Source organism: Stegostoma tigrinum, chromosome 4, assembly GCF_030684315.1.
Source record: "Stegostoma tigrinum isolate sSteTig4 chromosome 4, sSteTig4.hap1, whole genome shotgun sequence".
In the NCBI taxonomy this organism is placed as follows: Eukaryota; Metazoa; Chordata; class Chondrichthyes; order Orectolobiformes; family Stegostomatidae; genus Stegostoma; species Stegostoma tigrinum.
This window is the reverse complement of record NC_081357.1, coordinates 54,066,952-54,086,948: the sequence shown is the minus strand read 5'-3', so window position 1 is coordinate 54,086,948 and position 19,997 is coordinate 54,066,952. Positions and strand designations below refer to the sequence as shown.

Genomic DNA, 19,997 nt, shown 5'->3' with positions numbered 1-19,997 from the left:
ATTCTGAACACTTCCAGTGACTGAGTTTCCTCCTCTGTCACTATGTCTGTGGCAGCATCCTCCTGTTTTGTAAGGATAGATACAAAGTATTCACTTAACACCTTAGCTCTGCCATTGCCTCCACGTAGTAATGCCCTTTTTAGTCTCTAATCAGCCCTACTTCTTCTTTAACCACTTTCTTACTATTCATATTTCTATAGAAGACCTTGAAATTTCTCTTTATGTTAGCTGCTGGTCTTTTCTCAGCTCTCTAATGCTACTTTGATTTGCTTTTTCACCTCCCCCAAAACCTTCAATACTCCTATTGATTCTCAACAGTATTTTCTGCCTTACACCTGTCACGTGCACACTTCTTCTTCCAAACTTGGTATCTCCCTCCCTTGTCATCTAGGGAACTTTGGATTCATTTGCCCTGCTTTTTCTGTCAGAAAAAAAAATCGTAACTGTACCAAACCACTTTCTCCTTGAAGATGGTCCATTGTTCAGTTACTGATCTTACCATCAACCTCTTAGTTCAATCAATCCTGCTTTGTTCTTGACTCATAAAAGGCAGCCCTCCACAAACTGATCTTTCTTACTCTAGATTGTCGCATGTCATTCTTCAATACCATTCTGAATCTTACCATACAATGGTCACTGTCTCTTAAGGATTTACACATTGACACTTGATCCAGCTCATTTCCAAGGACCAGGTCCAACAGTACATCCTTCCTTGTTGGACTGGACACACATTGCTAAAGGAAAATCTCCTGAACACACTCTAAGAAAGCTTGCCCCTTTGCTACCCCTCATACTACTAATATCCCAGTCTATATTTGGTTATATTTGAAGTTTCCCATTACAACTGCTGGCATTTCTCTGTAATTTCTTGCAGATTTGTTCCTCCACATCCGTTACACTAGTTGGGAGTCTCTAGACCACATTGAGCAATGTAATTGCATCTTTTTTATTCCGTAATGCTCGCCAAATTGATTCTGTCTATGACCCTCTTATTCTCCAGCACTCTCCTAAACCAACACTGCTAACCTTCCTCCTTTCCTGTCTGCAGAGGTAGGGAATCTGAGATAACAAGGTGTAGAGCTGGATGAACACAGCTGGCCAAGCAGCATCAGAGGAGCAGGAGGGCTGACGATTTGGGTCTGGGTCTTTCTTTTCCACTGTCAGCCTTCCTGCTCCTTTGATGCTGCTTGGCCTGCTGTGTTCAGCCAGCTCTACACCTTGCTATCTCCTTTCCTATCTTTCCTGAATAACACATTGTCAGGAATAGATAATCAGATCTGGAGAACGTGGGTTGCTGGAACCCAGGGGCTATTTACTTATAAATGTTAGAGTCCAATCAGATTTTTGCAATAATTAAAAGGCTTGAATTAAATTTGTAGAAGCAGAAAATACAGGACAGCAGGCAATCTCATGAGAATGAAATTAGCAGTTGCACAAAATGTCAAAATAAGTTAGTTTTATTGTTTAAAAATTTGCCTGTCTTCAAAGTTATGATATTAATGTAGGTTTTTAAAACATTTCAAGTGAATAAAAATGAAGAGATTAGTGTCAGCTAATATTGGCAGCACAAATATTTAGGCTAGAAGTACTGCTGCATTATGATTCTATCTAAAATATTATCACAAAAGAAAATATTTTCAAAATCAATTACAGACAGTTTTGTCCTTTTTCGCTAATAGGCATGCAGTGTGAGCCATCTTCTAGTTCTACAAATGTTGTGATTGTCCATTACCAGCCTGACCTTAATTCCATGGCAGCATTTGGCACAGTGACAGACCTTTCAAGCCTGCACTTAAGCTGACCCAGATACTGGATAGTTAGTGCTGAGCTTGTCTGGAATAGAAGATTGACCCCTCGATGTATTGCTATCTATTTAAATAGGATATTTCCAACAACAAAAATAATGGTCTCTGAATGAATGAGGGCACAATTGCTGCACATAAAAATTAAAAAAAGAAAACTTATTTGATGTTGACTATCAATATTATTCAACGTGATTGCAAAGTTTAACATACTGCAAAATGATGATGTAATTGCAATTTCCACCAATGACCGATGCTCCACTTTGCCAAAGAAAAATGATGCCAAAAGAAGCAGAAAAGATATCAGTTTTACAAAGCCTTTGACTCTATAAGAACGTACCTCTGGATTTTCTTTGCAATTTTTAATGATATGACACACCAGCAAAAGCATCAGAGCTGAAGAGCAATGCCATAGTTTCCTAACACCACAGCATCATCCGTAATCCTGTGAATTTGTCCGCAGGGTTAAGCATCAGAAACGCACTAATACTGGTTTGAAGATGACACACATTTGTTCTGGGTGTGTGGAGATAGATTATTTTTTGTATCTTTGTAGTGGTTTATTAGCCTGTCAGCATTATTTTCAGACATGCAATCTTGTCACGTATGCCTTGGTATCGCAGCCTTGTGTGCTGCATCCTTAGAGTAATGAAACAAACTGCATCCCTGATGTGATGCCTGCTGTTTGCTCCTGCACCAAACTCCACCTACTTAGTCAAATCCTGCAAAATATTTTCTAGAATAAAGCTATCATTTTCTGACAGGTAGTGGCAGCCTCTGGGACTGATTATTTTGTTGCAGAATTATAACGAACAGTATAATTTTTTAAACAAATATAAACATTGTGAGCAAAACTGAAATTGATTTGTACTTTGAGAAACAAATGTGTGCAGTTTCTCTAATGGATTATTTCAAACAATAACTGTGTTAATTGTTTCCCCACATAACAACAATCAACATCAGGGTGACTGCACTGCAAAGTCATTCATCATCAGTGAAGTGCATTGAGCTGTTTCTGAGAACCTTCTTTTTACTATGTTTCCTGACAGATTTCAGCAGTTGTATGGTTGGCGTACTCATTGTGTCGAGCCTATGTGCACCTTTTACTTGTGGCTAAAACCAGCCAAATGATACTAAAACTAATTCACTCAATCTCAATAGCCTCCTCCCCGATCTTGAAAAAGATACACAAATAACAAGTCATTCATCCTGTCCCTTTTTTGCCTTTTCTTTTTACCTATTAATAGCAGAAACGTCTAGAACTTGAGCACAGAACTCAATCTCACAATATCATGTTTAAAGCCTGACGACCTCCAAGTACAGAATTTTTTGTTTCTTTTGTAAAATTTTGAACCCAGAAAGCAACGTAGTTATGTCTGCGAAACAGAACCACCTACCATTGGTGTAAACAAGTCTCCCAATCTTAGACAGGAAATAAATTGATTAACATCACTGATCATCAGGGATTATCTGCTTTGAATGAAATGAGAAGCTCCCATTGTATTCACTTGAAGTAGATTGTTAAGTAAGATCACAGAACCGTAAGAAATAGAAACAGGGGTAGGCCAATCGGCCACTCAAGCATAGTCCGCCATTCAATAGGATCATGGCTTATGCGACATTCCTTATGTCCACTTTCCTGCCTTTACCCCAAGAGAGTGACATTCCACAAACTGCTCAACTTGTTACATGCACACCTTTGATGTCTGCAGGCTTCCTTAGGAAAAATGTGCTCAATCGTACAGCACCAAAACAATCCCAAAAATTCACAAAATCTATTTGCTGCTTCAACATTGCTAGGTCCAAGAACTATTCTAGCCATCTGAGCTCAAAAATAGAAGGTCGACACTCCAGCGCATTACTGAAGTATCTGAAGAATTCAAGGTGCTATTATCTGGGTGAGACATCAGACTGGAGGCCCAACTGGTCTACCAGCTGGGCATGAATGATCCCATGGCACTATTTTGAAGAAGGTCGGAGGAATTATTCGCTATATTTGGCCAGTAATTGCCTTCAACCAAGATTACATATAGAACATAGAACATAGAACAGTACAGCACAGAACAGGCCCTTCAGCCCACAATGTTGTGCCGACCATTGATCCTCATGTATGCACCCTCAAATTTCTGTGACCATATGCATGTCCAGCAGTCTCTCAAATGACCCCAATGACCTTGCTTCCACAACTGCTGCTGGCAATGCATTCCATGCTCTCACAACTCTCTGTGTAAAGAACCCGCCTCTGACATCCTCTCTATACTTTCCTCCGACCAGCTTAAAACTATGACCCCTCGTGTTAGCCATTTCTGCCCTGGGAAATAGTCTCTGGCTATCAACTCTATCTATGCCTCTCATTATCTTGTATACCTCAATTAGGTCCCCTCTCCTCCTCCTTTTCTCCAATGAAAAGAGTCCGAGCTCAGTCAACCTCTCTTCATAAGATAAGCCCTCCAGTCCAGGCAGCATCCTGGTAAACCTCCTCTGAACCCTCTCCAAAGCATCCACATCTTTCCTATAATACGGCGACCAGAACTGGACGCAGTATTCCAAGTGCAGTCTAACCAAAGTTTAATAGAGCTGCAACAAGATCTCACGACTCTTAAACTCAATCCCCCTGTTAATGAAAGCCAAAACACCATATGATTTCTTAACAACCCTGTCCACTTGGGTGGCCATTTTAAGGGATCTATGTATCTGCACACCAAGATCCCTCTGTTCCTCCACACTGCCAAGAATCCTATCCTTAATCCTGTACTCAGCTTTCAAATTTGACCTTCCAAAATGAATCACTTCGCATTTATCCAGGTTGAACTCCATATGCCACCTCTCAGCCCATCTCTGCATCCTGTCAATGTCCCGCTGCAGCCTACAACAGCCCTCAATACTGTCAACTACACCTCCAACCTTTGTGTCGTCTGCAAACATGCTGACCCATCCTTCAATCCCCTCATCCAAGTCATTAATAAAAATTACAAACAGTAGAGGCCCAAGGACAGAACCCTGTGGAACACCACTCACCACTGACTTCCAGGCAGAATATTTTCCTTCTACTACCACTCGCTGTCTTCTGTTGGCCAGCCAATTCTGTATCCAGACAGCTAAGTTCCCCTGTATCCCATTCCTCCTGACCTTCTGAATGAGCCTACCATGGGGAACCTTATCAAATGCCTTACTGAAGCCCATATACACCACATCCACAGCTCGACCCTCATCAACTTTTCTAGTCACATCCTCAAAGAACTCGATAAGGTTTGTGAGGCATGACCTGCCCCTCACAAAGCCGTGTTGACTGCATTTGATCAAGCCATGCTCTTCCAGATAGTCATAAATCCTATCCCTCAGAATCCTTTCTAACACCTTGCAGACGACAGACGTGAGACTCACTGGTCTGTAATTGCCGGGGATTTCCCTATTTCCTTTCTTGAAGAGAGGAATTACATTTGCCTCTCTCCAGTCCTCAGGTACGACTCCAGTGGAGAGCGAGGATGCAAAGATCCTCGCAAGTGGCAAAGCAATTGCATTTCTCGCTTCCCAAAGCAGCCGAGGACAAATCAGATATTATCGAGCTATTATATTCCTGTTTAAGGAACCTCACAACTAACAATTTTCTCTGTAACCAAACTTTAAAAAAATACATTGTGGCAGGTAACCTGATTCATGAAAGACTTACATTTATCTAAAATCTTTCCATTTCCTTTTTGGACTGATAGTTTATTTAACGGTGGCAGTTTATTATGGCCTGCCTTATAGAACGTCAAACATAACTATCAACAAGTACATAAAAGCAACCAAAATCAAACCACTGGATAGCATGGAACCACTTTTCAAAAAATATATTTACAGTCTTTTACAAAGAATTGAAAAATAAGACCATCAGAATAACCACAAAAAAGCTAATGAAATATTTATGCACATTCTGAGTTAAGAGAATACAACAAATTCTGGCGAGAGAAAAAAAATGTTGTGAAATTGTACTGGCTCCTGTCATTCTGTAGGAGTTCTGCTGGTCTTTTCCCATTAACTCCAAAAGAATGATGTCGTAACCTCAACCTTTATCTGCGCTGTTTCTCTGGGCTACAGTTGGCTCCTCCTCGTGTTCCTACAAGTCCCTCTTTGAACCTCCCTCCTCCCTCTGTGGAACCTTAGGGCCACTGTTTGCGAATCAAATAAAAATAAATAATAGAATGTATAACAACCCCCAAAATGAGAAAAACACAATTATAAAATCACTGTACAATGATCTGAAAAAGTCAGAAAAATGGCATCTCTTCAGAACTTTGCTTTTTAGACAATGTTTGCTAATCTACAACCTTCTTTGGTCCTAAATGTGACTTTCTTTTTATTTATTATGTACAACTAAAATTAAATGAGTTGTCTGTGATTCTCTGTCAGTGAAATAGAAAAATATAGTGCATTTTCAATGTGTATTGAGTTCACTACAGACAGACCTGTGTTAAAAAAATGACAGTATAAATAAATTACAACTTTTACATAAAAGTGTTAACATCCCACAACACAAGTAGATGAGAGTAGAATTCTGATTTGAGCAGTGGGATATCTCATCATACGATCGAAATCAACTTAACAGCTCCACTCTTTGGAATCCTCGAATAGTCAGTGCTGACCAGGCTACCATCACCCTGCTATGGTTGAGTAGAAACACAAGTAAGAAAATTCAATGAGTAGAGGATTGTGCCAATCACAGATTTCTGGGTGTGAACTTTGTCCTACATTCCTGTAAGGGGAGACATTTGATCAGAGTTTAAAAAGTTTGATTGCTTCAACCATCTTTCTGTGGATGCGCGGATTGTTGTTACCTTCTATTTCGGACCTTTGGACAGGTCCATATTCATTCTATGCCCTAAGTCCCCATAGATCACTCAAGACTTCATTACCTAATGCCAAACACCAGACTTCCTCCATTGCTTCACGTGACATGTTATATTTTGCACTTCACGATTCTGTCACACCAAAGGCTGGCCAAATCAGGTTGATAAAGGGATGCCTGCTTTTACATGTCAGTTTACAGTTAACTGCAGTGTTTTGATGCATTTCTTCCTAAATTTATTGTTAGAACATTTTCACAATCAATATATCTGCTAAAGTACCATGCTATAAAACATGGACTAGCTATATTTACTGAAAACTAAAACAAAAATCTGATTCAAAGAACTTTAACTTCATTTCGATAATGCTCTATATATTTGGGTCTCATTGCCTAAAATCTCAAGGGGCAATGGAAGGGTTAGGAACTGGCAAGTTTCTGCTTGTAGTGTATTGAAATAGTTTCACCGACACTAATAAATAACGTGGAAATGTTTGAGGATGCTATATATGTGCCAAAAAAGAAAAAGTAATTAAATTTAAACTAAATTGGTCAATGCCTATATGTTCTACAAGTGACACAGAAGTTTTAAAATCAAATGAATAAAATAAATGGAGAAGATAGACATGGACTGATGATTAGTTAAGAATGTAGGACAGAAACAACCTTCTTTGGCTTCTGCCCAATGTTGTTCAGGAATGAGAAGATGGCTGAATGAACACCATTCAGCAAGCACAAATCTCAAAAACAATTTAATTGATTAATTGTAACATAGTGGATGCCTTTGACAAATATATCTACGTAAATTGATATGTACAATTTTAAAAAGCCCAGTAGGTAAAAAGGAGGTTAGAACGCTCAATGTTTTTCTTTTGTTTTGTTTTTGTATAAAGTTCGAAATGTTGCAGGTAGTAGTTTCTTCATAATGTGCATGTTCCAGCCATCTCATTATGTACTGTTATAAATCATCTTTTGTTTTTCTTTAGGTGGGTTAGAGGAACACTATCGCACATCTTCCCTTGAATCTCTGATCCACAATGGGAAGGACGTTAGAAGAATGTTGGTACTGACAGTACGTAGCAGCAGATGGTACTTTTCTTCAAACTTTCAGGAAGTACGTTTCCCTTTGCATGAAGAGAAAAATGATCTACACTTGGATCCCTGTGCCATGCAAGTGCAGCATCTGAGCTCTCATAGTCTGAATGCTGCTCAGGATTTTCTTCTGGTGGCCAACTAATGTAATTCCCAAACTCAGCACATCCCTGTATAACAGAAAGGCACATTGATGAACAATACAAGGAGAATGCAATACATTAAGTTCAAACTATATTGATGAAACAGAAAAATAATATTGAAGGCAATGAGGAAATAGGAATGAAATGCATACATTCATTGCATCAAGGTTGCTCGGCCTATTGATCCTCTTCCATGTCCTTTACCGACCATTTTTATTAGCATCTCCCTCTTGTGCTCCTGTCTAGGTCAATTTAAATTTTTCCCAATGCCTTCTAATTCAGCAACCTCCTTCAGAAAATTTGCAATAACCTGGTGGCAAATCTAAGTTATGCTTTCGGGCTGGATTTAGCTCATAGCTTAATGTTGGCTGATAGTACCATAGACTCTGTGTTTCAGTCTGCTGAAGACCTTCATTAATTTTATCGACTTCTTTCATCATTTTACACTCTTGCTGCAATCTTTTTTTTTCCTAAAAAAAGCACACTTTTCCTTTGAATTTGTCTGTACAATAGCAATTTGTTTGCCTTTATAATGCCTACTTTGCATTTCTATGCACTGCCAAGTATTTTGCCGGCTATTAATTCCATTATTTTGCAATCATATTCATGGTTTTTACCGCTGATCTGTCTTATATTTCTCAAAACCAAACACATCTTGCCATTTCACTTTTGAGTAGGTATGTGTCTGTAGGTCACTTTGAATTTCACCTTTTCAAACTGCTCATCCTGCTTTCCCAGACAATCTGGAAACATCTCTAAATGCAAAATTTTAATTGCAATGCCCTCACTGAGGTCATTTATAAATATTATGAACAGCAGTGACTACTAACGGTCAAACCCTGCAGCGTTTAAAGGTCACACTGTCCAATCAGAAGTGCCACTATTAATAACTGCTCTCATTTTCCATTATCCACACAATTTATTCTTAAATTTACAACATCCTTGCTTTTACTGGAACCATAAGATTATTCAGTAGATCTCATCAAATGCTTGTTGAAAGTCAAAATGTGCAAGGGTAAATTTTCCATTTTGCTGTTCCTTAGGTATACTTACACACATCAGGAGATGGCACATCCATGGCCCATCACTTAATGAGTAGAAAGCTATAAGCTCTTGGAGCACAATTTCTCTTTATATTCTCTCAACAATCAAAATTCTGTATTGGGGCAGTTTACCTTACAATATCTTCCTCACAGAGTCATACAGAACAGAAGCAGTCTCTTTGGTCCAGATTGTCCTGGCCGAACATAATCCCAAACTAAGCAAGTCCCATCTGCCTACTCTGAGCCCATATCCCTCCAAACCCTTTTTATTTACGTACTTATCTAAGTGTCTTTTAACTGCTGCAACTGTATCCACATCCACCATTTCCTCAGGAAGTTCACTCCACACAAGGTCCACCCTCTGTGTAAACAATTTACCCCTCATGTCTTTTTAAAATCTTTCTCCTCCTCCCTTAAAAATATGTCCCCTAGTCTTGAAATCCCCCATCCTGGGGAAAAAAGACACATACCATTAACCCTCATAATTTTATAAACCTCTGTAAGGTCACTTCCTAACATTCTATCCTCAGTGAAACAAGTCCTAGCCTACCTAAACTTTATTTAGAACACAAACCTTCCATACCTGGCAACATCCTGGTAAATCTCTTCTGAACCCGCTCTAGCTTAATAAGATCCTTCCTGTAACAGGGCGATCAGAATGGGACGCGGTACTCCAGAAGAGATCTCACCTATGTTATTTATAACCTCAACATGATTTCCCAACTCCTGTACTCAAAGGACTGAGCAATGAAGGGAAGCATGCCAAACATCTTGAAAACCACTCTGTCTAAATGAGGCACAAACAGAAATGAATTATAAACCTGAACCCGTGGGTTCCTCTGTTGTACAACACTACCAAAAATAATTATAACTTGCTCGTATTGATTTAGAGGTACTATATTTACCCTCATTAAATAACAGTAATTAGTTCCTTTAGAAAATGTCATGATTTGTCCTTTCAAGCTTTGGTTTTGTGGGATCTTATTAGTGACATTTTTCAATCAGGTCTACAACTAGTTGTCTTCTCATCTTTTGAGAACATCACTCCATCATGACTATCCAACCAACACCCCATCTACAAACCAACTCTATACCGAACAAACAATTTATAACAATTTATACCAAAGCTTCTTCTACATCCATCCTCATGGCTGTTAGTAGTTTTACATTCATTCCACTTGGTCCTTAGGAAAACTATATTTCAATCTTTTAATGATTGCACAAATCTAATGAGGTGAATACAGATATAGTCTAAATGCAATTTATAGAGCAATAACCGTTGCAGAATATACTGGGCATTTTCTTCCATACTCCTCATATCCTATGCTCTGTCGTTGGCCTTGCCACAATAATATGTCTGTCCTTGATAGACAGATCAATAGGAAAATCCACATGTAGTATGGAAACAAGCAAAATAAATCGTCCCACTTGAGATCCAAGACTCATACGTTTATCTGAGTTTAGCTTATATATAACGATGTTCTAAAAGACATGTTTTAGTGTCACAAAACTAGAGAAGAAATTATTTGTTAACAGTTCCCAGAGATTGTTAGCTAATAATCTGGAGAGGAAGACTGCATGATAACAGGTAAGAATAGGAATCAGTTTGGCTTTAATTGCAGAGCAGCTTGTCAATAGCCATTATCAATCTACTCATTTGAATTGCAGCCATTTGGGCCAGACTAAAAAGAGCTCTTGAGGCTATGGACAGAAATAACTAGAAAGAAAGGAAAATTGGAAGAGGGAGAAAGGTATATGGATATGTGGAAGATTATGCTGAATCAAAGCATCAACTCTAATGGACGTGAACAGAACAAAAGTATCAGAATGTTTCTGAGTTAGAAAACAAGAAATGACTTTAATTTGAATTTATTCTATTTACAGACAACTGATGCATGTTAAAGAGTTTATGCAGAGAAGAAAGGCATGAATCTGGCATCCACAAACGAGTCAGCCAACATTCAGGGATGAGGACTTTTTTTCAATACTTTAATGGAATACAGGTATAACTGTCACTTGCCCAGCCAAATGTGACTTTTCAAAAGATGAGAGTGAATGACTTTTTTGCCAGTTCAGTGGCTTGCTGAGCCATATCAGAGGGAAGAAATAGTCAACCAAATCATTCTGGGTTTGGAGTCACATATATGCTAGGCCATGTAAGAACAATGGACTTTCTTTCTTAGAAGGCTTCAGTGAACCAGATGGATATTTACTACAATCAAAGAGCTAGATGATCATTATGACTGATCCTACCCTTTTCCTCTTCAGTTCTCTGCTAAAAGTTGGGTACAACCGATGGATTAATGACCTCCATCTTGGGTACGGTAAAGAGGTAGGTTCTGCGCCATTGCCAGGAGCTCTGCCTCCTTACAGACGGAAATTGGCTGGACATTCAGTGCAAATTAGAGTTGTTGACATCATATACAATTACATGGATATGGCAGCCAGGAGCAATGAATAGAGATGGCAAATTTTTTTATCACACATTGGTGAATTCGTAGTCAGCCAAGAATTAATAATGATGTAACAACGTCTTAAAATAAAATCAACAAACATTTACTGTATGAGGGCAATTTTTTAAACTTCTCACTTTCTCAGTTAGTCTACAATTTTTAATTTTTAAAAGGCCTGGAGATTTAAATAATTTCACAGCTTGATAGTTCTGAATGTCATATCAGCCCCACGTGAGCATTTATGTCTACCCCACAAGTTTGTGATTGCCACACCATGGAATAAGGCACTTGCTAAACAAAATGTGGTCTGTTTAAACTCAGCACTGAATGGCTCTGAGATAATGGGAACTGCAGATGCTGGAGAATCCAAGATAATAAAGTGTGAAGCTGGATGAACACAGCAGGCCAAGCAGCATCTCAGGAGCACAAAAGCTGACGTTTCGGGCCTAGACCCTTCTGATGAATGGTCTCTGCTGAGTTAGGGATTCACAAATATCAGTCACATCTCTCACATGTTCCCCTACTGGTAAAAACCGGATCGGATGGAAATGGGGTTGGGTCTCCAGATCTAGGTGCTATCCACCATCTTCAAGATGTTCGAGAATCTTCATGATTTCACGAGAATCTGGCACTAAGGTTTTATATGATTTGTATTATGATTACTTTTAGCTCCTGTGCATTTTTTGACTTTTGTACATTATTGCTAACTTACACCTCTGCACTTTGGCATAATGTTGGAATATTTGTGGTAGAAACAGAACAAAAATTTCAGGGCACAAAGCTGCACAAATTAATTACAATATCTATGTCAACACTCTGCAGCTTTATCTAGCTGAGTCTTCTATCCTGTGCTTAAAGGATACCATTTTTATTTTGCCAGCTTTACTTTAAAGTACTTTCTTCTTAATTAGATTTAAAGCACAAGGTACAGAATTTAAAACAAAACAAACAAATTAGATTCAAAGTCAAATTACATTTTATTGCATGGGACTCTTAAGTCTTTTGGTCTGTATTTTGCAATCCCATCTTTATCATTGTAAAAAATGAAAAATTAATAACATAGCCCGCAATGTGCAAAGGATTATTATTACCTAAGATCATTGGCACATTTTATTCTGAGTAATGAAAATAAATACTGCTCTTATCACAAGAGACTGGGGATTTTTAACTGGTGTTTTAGGAAATATATCCATCCAATTTTATTGAAAACCAAGCGGCCTTGCCATAGTCTTGCCTCAAATAAATATTTCCTCAACCGACTGCTGAATGAAAAATAATTAGCTTTATGTTTATTTCTTTGCAATATGAACACAATAGCACGCCACGACAAATCAAACTGAAACAGACAAATGTTTTTATCTTAGTGGTGAACTCACTCAATGGTCATCCTTGCTACGGATTCCAATGTGCTATACCCTGCAGCTGTAAAGTTATCCTTGTACCGTTCCATCTTGATGGCTTCCAGCCAGTCACCTACACTGCGAAAGGATGTGAAATCAGGCGTGTTCTGATCTAAAAGAGGATTAATCGGCCTGTATGTGGGCAGGGGAAACAATGATCATGAACACAGTTAATATGCACCCATTACAGCATTATCAAATAATTCACACTTGATAAATTGTGTTACTCACACATAGACTAAATTACCTAATTATGAATATTAAAAGATGAAGCAAATCTCAAGATCCTCTGGCACTTATAACTTCTGTTGGACTTATCTGCAATATGGCTAGGTATGAAGGCAGTCTACAGACATTCACTGCTGGGGTTCTTGCTCTTGAGCACTCCCCATTAACCTGTGTGGTATAATAAGAGCATCTGGCTATGAGCTAAGGCTTAAGTCTAAACTCAGTCTTAGTAGCTCTTCAGTTGCATTCCTTTCTGACAGTCATTAGTGGCATAACAACAGTGACAATTTGAGAGGCGCTGGAACTTCCCTGAATTAAATTTAACATGGAAAGGGAAAACAATAATGGAATCAAAACCCTACAAAGTACACAAAATTCTACAATGACAAGAGGGATAAATGTTCTCATATTAATACATAAGTCAATGCTGCTTTAAACAAAAAAAAACAATGTTATGTAACACTGATTAATTACATTCTTGAAAAAGGTTGCAGAAAGCACATGATGAGTAATATACTGCATAGGTTTGCATATCAATTATCCTAACTGGCACCACAGGTAAAATTATGTTCATTAGCTACCTTAGTAATGTCCTCCTCAACATGCTAGCCCTGATTTTAACCTAATCCTAGCCACTTCTCAGCAACTCTAAGACGCAAATTGGCTGTAATATTAAATGAGGAGTGAAGCAACCACTGAATGTGAGCCTATCCCACCATCGCTGATCAGATTAGGGGACAAAACTGTAACCTTTAAAGTTGTAATCTTCCAGTGTTTCTGAAAGATGAGTCTATTACGTTCTTGGGCAATCCCATTGTCATTTGTACCTGGAAATATTTTATTACTCTACAATATTGAGGCACTAGTGCCTTTTTATAGAAGTAATGGGTTTGCCTTTGAGCACGAAGGGAGTTAAATATTGTTTTCAAGCAGCGAGCTCAGACACCGTAAAGATAGTCCCATTCAATAACAGCAGAGATTTCTTTCGGGTGTATGTTGGATGCAGAATGTTAAGTTCTGCACAACATCTTAAAACAAACAATCACTTTAACACACTGAGTGTGGTGTTTTTAATATTTCTGATCAAATGCCTCCGGCCTTCACTCACTCTTTTGCTTCCTGCTGCAGAGTGGATCTCCCCAACACTTACAAAACTGGTGAGATATCAGTACCCCACCTTCTGAGAAAGGTCTGCAGCATTTTCTGTCTGTCAAACTGTTATTTAGCCACATAGGGGTCTCAATTAGCAGTATAGTGAGAATGTTGTCAAGATATTGTTTTGCACAATACTTAATTCTGGTGAGATGGGAAGGTGTCATGGATTGGATACCATTAATCTCACCTCTAAGTCCCCTCCCTCTGAGTCCAGACAATTTAGCCCTGAGTGCGTCATCACATCTGGGGTTAAGCTTGCAACGAAGCAAAGCTTGTATGCCACCTCTTAAAGTACGCTTTGATGACTAAACTGGTACCTTGGTAATTATAGACAGAGTTCATTCGCTGATGATCAACAGTGCCATTAATATATTAGTAACCCTTTAGTTAGTTGGAATTCAGTATGACCGATTCATGTTCAAATTTTTCCTCACCTACTGCAGGTACCCAGGGGAACCTTCAGACTGTTTGGGTTACGGATCATTTTGTCCAGGATCCCAACTATTTGATCGAACTTGGGTCTCTCACTGCGTTCCTGCTGCCAGCAGTCCAGCATCAGCTGATGGAGGCCAGGTGGGCAGTCCATGGGAGCAGGGAGACGATAACCCTCCTCAATAGCTTTTATAACCTAAACAGGGAAAGGAAATTGTTCACGTGGAAGAGAATTCATGTATGGGTAAATCAAACAGTTTCCACAATTGAACAGAATTTATTGACAGCATACTAATAAATCACACTGAATTTACAAGCTGGATACAAATCTTACTTGAACCCTAAAATATTGAGTAAAAAATTTTGCTTTTTGTTGAGAAAAATACTCTTGCACCATCTCTACTTTATTAGCTGATTGCAGCAAATAGTGATTTAAAGTAACAGGCCATATATATGCCACGGCTTACAGCATTACCATTAAGCTCACCTCTAAGTCCCCTCCCTCTGAGTCCAGACAATTTAGCCCTGAGTGCGTCATCACATCTGGGGTTAAGCTTGCAACAACGCAAAGCTTGTATGCCACCTCATTATTCCATTCAGGTACCCATGCTGTCCCCGAAATAGCTTCTTTTTAGCACTGTATACATCTTGAGAAAGGTTATGAAAACTGATATACTACAATCAACTTGATGAATAAGACTAGGCCCATTTTAAGGAGGAGGAAGCAGACCTGGCTGACCTTGGAGTTATCTGAAGAGTCATCAGGCAAATCTAAGCAATAACATATGGAGGAGTGGTGACAGACATTGAGGTTCTCTAGTCCGCTCTGATTAGGAAATGGAAATGAATTGTCTGCTGCTCCTTTGCCAAGCATCTATCTTGCTCTTTCCTTTAATACCAAGCTACCTTTAACACCAAGACCTATCACCTACCAGGTGATGTTATGTTTAGCCCAAGGAGCAGCACCCAAAATGTGACCTGCTCATCTCGCTTAATCACTGCAACACAGAGAAACAATCAACTTGATCTGGTAAGTGGTAAGTAATATTCGTAACATACAAGTGCCAAGCACTGACCATCTCTAGCATGAGAGAAAAGTGAATCATTGCCCCTTGACATTCAATAGCATTACCATTACTGAATCTCGCACTAACAACATTCTGGGACTCACCATTGACCAGAGACAGAACTTGACCCACCATATAAATACTGTGGCTGCAAGAGATGGTCAGGGGTTAGGAATCCCACACTAAGTAACTGACATTCACATTCCCTAAAGCCTATTCATTACTGCCAAAGGCACAGGTCAGAAATCTAATAGAATACTCTCCACTTGTCTGAATGAGTACGACTCCAACAGCATTCAAGAAGCTCAATACCGCCAAGAACAAAGTGGTCCAATTGAATGGCATTCTACCCAATGATCCACCAGCAAATTCTCCACCAAGCCACACATCATTCTATCTATGGACTATATCACCTCTCCTTCACTGTTACAAGGTGAAAATCTTGGAACTCCTTTCTATCAACATTGTGAATATACCTTCAACACATGAACTGCTGTGATTCAGGTGGATGGGTCTCCATCATCTTTTCAAGGGTAATTGGGATGGGTGACAAATGCTGGCCTAAGCCAGCAATGCTCACATCCCAAGAAAGGATTTGTAAAAAGTAGCATGCAGGTGGAAACCCAAAATTCTCCATCAGGGAGCACCAGGAGCTTACACAATTTAGACACTTTCCCTTTGATTCAACTTTCCGTAGGACATTGGATGGCATACGTCTTGAGTAATTGCAGTGACTGCATGCCATGTAATTTCATGCCCCAGGCACTTGGGAGGTCAATACATTAGGTACCTAATCTGATCGTGTCTTTCAAGACTACCAAAATCTGGATTTACAAGGTCTTCTGATTTGTGGAGGTCAGCCGTGTCATGGCCATGAGCGGTGATAGTCAGAAAACCGTGTGCCTGCTGTTGATACTACTCTTTCAGAATAGAGCTGCTTACTATGTTACACATAGACTTCTTGACTTGGTATTTGTCAGTGTTTCAGAACCTTTGATGTATGCCATCTCAATCAACAGAGCTAACAAATCCTGAAATGACTTGCATTCACAATGAGAAATAATTCAATTATTTTTAAGAGTGTGAGCTGCATTAATTGCTATTTCTTTCCTTAGCAAAGACTAATCGGGGGCCTGACATATGGTTGGAATCTATTTACACAGTGAATGCATTGATTAAAAATCAGCTTGATAGACGTTCACTCCTCCACCTCAGATCACTTTGTCTCTTAAGCTTGTAGCACTCAGTGTCTATAACTACTACTTGGCACTGAGCTTGCAGATTGTTAACTAACAATTCAATAAGAAGCTGATTCTTTATGCACACTAAGGAAGTGCAGCGCTAACTGATCCGTCAGTCATAAAGAGTAACTTACATCCTGGTTGGACATATCCCAGTAGGGTCGCTCTCCATAGGACATTACTTCCCACATTACAATGCCATAGCTCCACACATCGCTGGCTGATGTAAACTTACGGTACTGAATAGCTTCAGGAGCAGTCCACCGAACTGGAATTTTACCACCCTACGTGAACAAAGGACAGATTGTCAAAGGTTTTCCAAGACCAATTTTAAAACTGCTTTGATTTGGTGACTTGAAAACTGTCAAGATTGTATGTAGGTGCAATTAGGTATTCACAGGGATACAAATGCTTAATGAGCTCAAATCCAGAATTCGTTATGTTTTTGGCAATACTTCCAAGGAGATCATTTTGACAATATACACACAAAGCAATTTGCTTTCTTTCATACACATTGGCTCCTACATTCCTGTGAGGCTTTTAATTGAAATAGAGCCATAGAGATGTACAGCATGGAAACAAAAAACTTTGGTCTGCCTCATCCATGCAGATTAGCTATCCTAAATTAATCCAGTACTATTTGCCGGCATTTGGCCCATATTCTTCTGAACCCTTCCTATTCATGTAGCCATCCAAGGTGCTTTTTAAATGTTGTAATTGTACAAGCCTTCACCACTTCTTCCTCTGGCAGCTCATTACATACACTCACCACCCTCTGTGTAAAAATGTTGCCTTTTAGGTCCCTTTTAAATCTTTCCCCTCTCATGGTAAACCTACAACCTCTAGTTTTAGACTCCACTGCCCTGAGAAAAATAATTTGTCTGTTCACCCTATCCATACCCCTCATGATTTTATAAACCTCAACCTCTGACAGTCCAGGGAGAATAGCCCAAGCCTATTCAGCCTCTCCTTATAGCTCAAACCCTCCAACCCTGGAAACATCCCTTTAAATCTTTTCTGCGCCCTTTTCAAGTTTAACTTTTCTATAGCAGGGAGGCCAGAATTGAATGCAGTATTCAAAAACTGGCCGAACCAATATCTTGTACAGCCACATCATGACATCCCAACTGCTATACTCAATGCACTGACCAATAAAGACAAGTGAGATAAACACTTTCTTCACTAGTCTTTGTCTTGAAGGCAATAAGGACTGCAGATGCTGGAAGGCAGTGTCTACAGATGTGAGGCTGGAAGAGCACAGTGGGTCAGACAGCATCCGAGGGTCAGGAAAGTCAATGTTTCAGGCTGAAACCCTTTGTCAAGACTGGGGATGGGGAGGGGAGCCGAGAAATAAACGGAGGAAGTGGGGCTAGGGGAAGGGTAGGTGAGATGGTGATGGAAGGATGCCTTCAAGGAACTAAGAACATGTACCCTAAGGCCTCCTTGTTCAACAACACTCCCCAGGACCCTACCATTAATTGCACAAGTCCTGCCCTGATTTTCCTTCACAAAATGTGACATCTCACATTTATCTAACTTAAACTCCATGTGCCACAACTTAGCGTAGTGGCTGATCTGATCAAGGTTCACTACATCGTCAATGTTGGGGCAAACTTACTAACCATTTCTGCTGTATTCACATCCAAATCATATTAAATAAATAATGCATCTTAAGCAGAGTAGAATTTCTCTAATCCCAGAGATGAATACACTGCATCAGTACTACATTCAGACATTTTGGTAATTTAAATGTTAAATGTGTATACCATTTTTAACTTCTGGCTCACTGAGGTAGAGAAGATTTGCAAAAACTGAAAGAACTGCGGATGCTGTAAATCAGGAACAAAAAAAATTGCTGGAAAAGCTCAGCAGGTCTGGCAGTATCTGTGAAGAAAAATACAGAGTTAACATTTCAGATCTGGTGACCCTTCCTCGGAACTGTTCTGTTTCGATGTAGAGAGGATTTGTGTTGCCATACATTACCAAAGCAGCTCTGGCCCTGTACCGTTAAAAGAAAAAGGGGAAAAAAATGCTTATAGAGCCTTTTTGTGTTCTGAAGTTTTAGCAATGCTGAAACAATGGATATGATCCTTTTCAAGTTCCTTATCACCTTCCAGACTCTGATCCTAGTAACATGGGACACCAGAAATGTACAAGCTTCCTTTGTATAACTGTGGTGTGAAGGAGGCAAATGTGCCACATGCATTCTCTTCAATGGAAAGACAGTGTAATAAATATACAAATTAATGGATTGGTGTAATATACCATTTAACCAAGAGTACTGGATTTTCAATGGTACTATTGGGGCCATGGGTCTACTTTAAATTCCAGCTCTCTCCCACAGGCAGCCTAATAGGTCATTGCCCTTCCCAGCCCCAGAATTCAGTGGGAATGGTGAGTATGAGCAGCTGGTGGAGAACCTTATATGTAAAACATCAATGAATGGACACTCATAGACAGCATGCCTATATTTCCTCAACATGTTTATGCAGCGAGAATGGATGTTAGTATCAGCTTGTTCTGGCTATATCAACCTTTCAGGTTTGCATGTTCTTCATTGTTCTCTGTGTGTTTAGATTCCCACTACAGTTTGGCTGAATCAGGAGTCTAGAATCTATCCATACCTCTTATTTCTAAAATCTCTACTTCACAATTCAGAAGCTTCATAATTTTTCTATCTAACATATTTCTTCTTACTTAGTTTCTAACACCTATCTGCATACACAATGTTTCTGTCATAGTGTCATACAGCATGGAAACAAATCCTTCGGTCCAACTAGTCCATGCTGACCAAGTTTCCCAACTAAGCCAGCTTCACTTTCCTGTGTTTGGCCCTTTTCCCTCTAAACCTTTCCTACTCATGAACCTGTCCAAATGTCTTTCATATACATTCATCTACCTCTTCTTCTGGAAGTTTATTCCACATACGTGCCACCCCCTACTCCTCAGGTCCCTTTTAAATTTTCCTCCTCTCACCTTAAAAATATACCCTCTAGTTTGGAACCCACCCACCTAATCAATGACCCTCTGATTTTATAAACCTTTGTGAGGTTACCTCTCAACCTCTACGCTCCAGTAAAAAAAAAGTCACAGCCTATTCTACCTTTCCTTCTTAT

At 39.4% G+C, this 19,997-nt stretch overlaps 1 protein-coding gene across 5 annotated transcripts in view; it reads right to left on the bottom strand.

Annotated features, from left to right (window-relative positions):
- Positions 1-5,655: 5,655 nt before the first annotated feature.
- Positions 5,656-19,997, bottom strand: part of epha7 (eph receptor A7) — a 285,269-nt gene continuing 270,927 nt past the window's right edge. For all 5 annotated transcript variants that reach the window (XM_048531168.2, XM_048531170.2, XM_048531171.2 and 2 more), the window contains 4 exons: positions 17,016-17,165; positions 14,576-14,769; positions 12,735-12,890; positions 5,656-7,889 (listed from right to left, as the gene is read on the bottom strand). In XM_048531168.2, the coding sequence (XP_048387125.1) occupies positions 7,775-7,889; positions 12,735-12,890; positions 14,576-14,769; positions 17,016-17,165 (615 nt within the window). In that variant the 3' untranslated portion in view covers positions 5,656-7,774. The remainder of the gene's footprint in view (positions 7,890-12,734; positions 12,891-14,575; positions 14,770-17,015; positions 17,166-19,997) is intronic.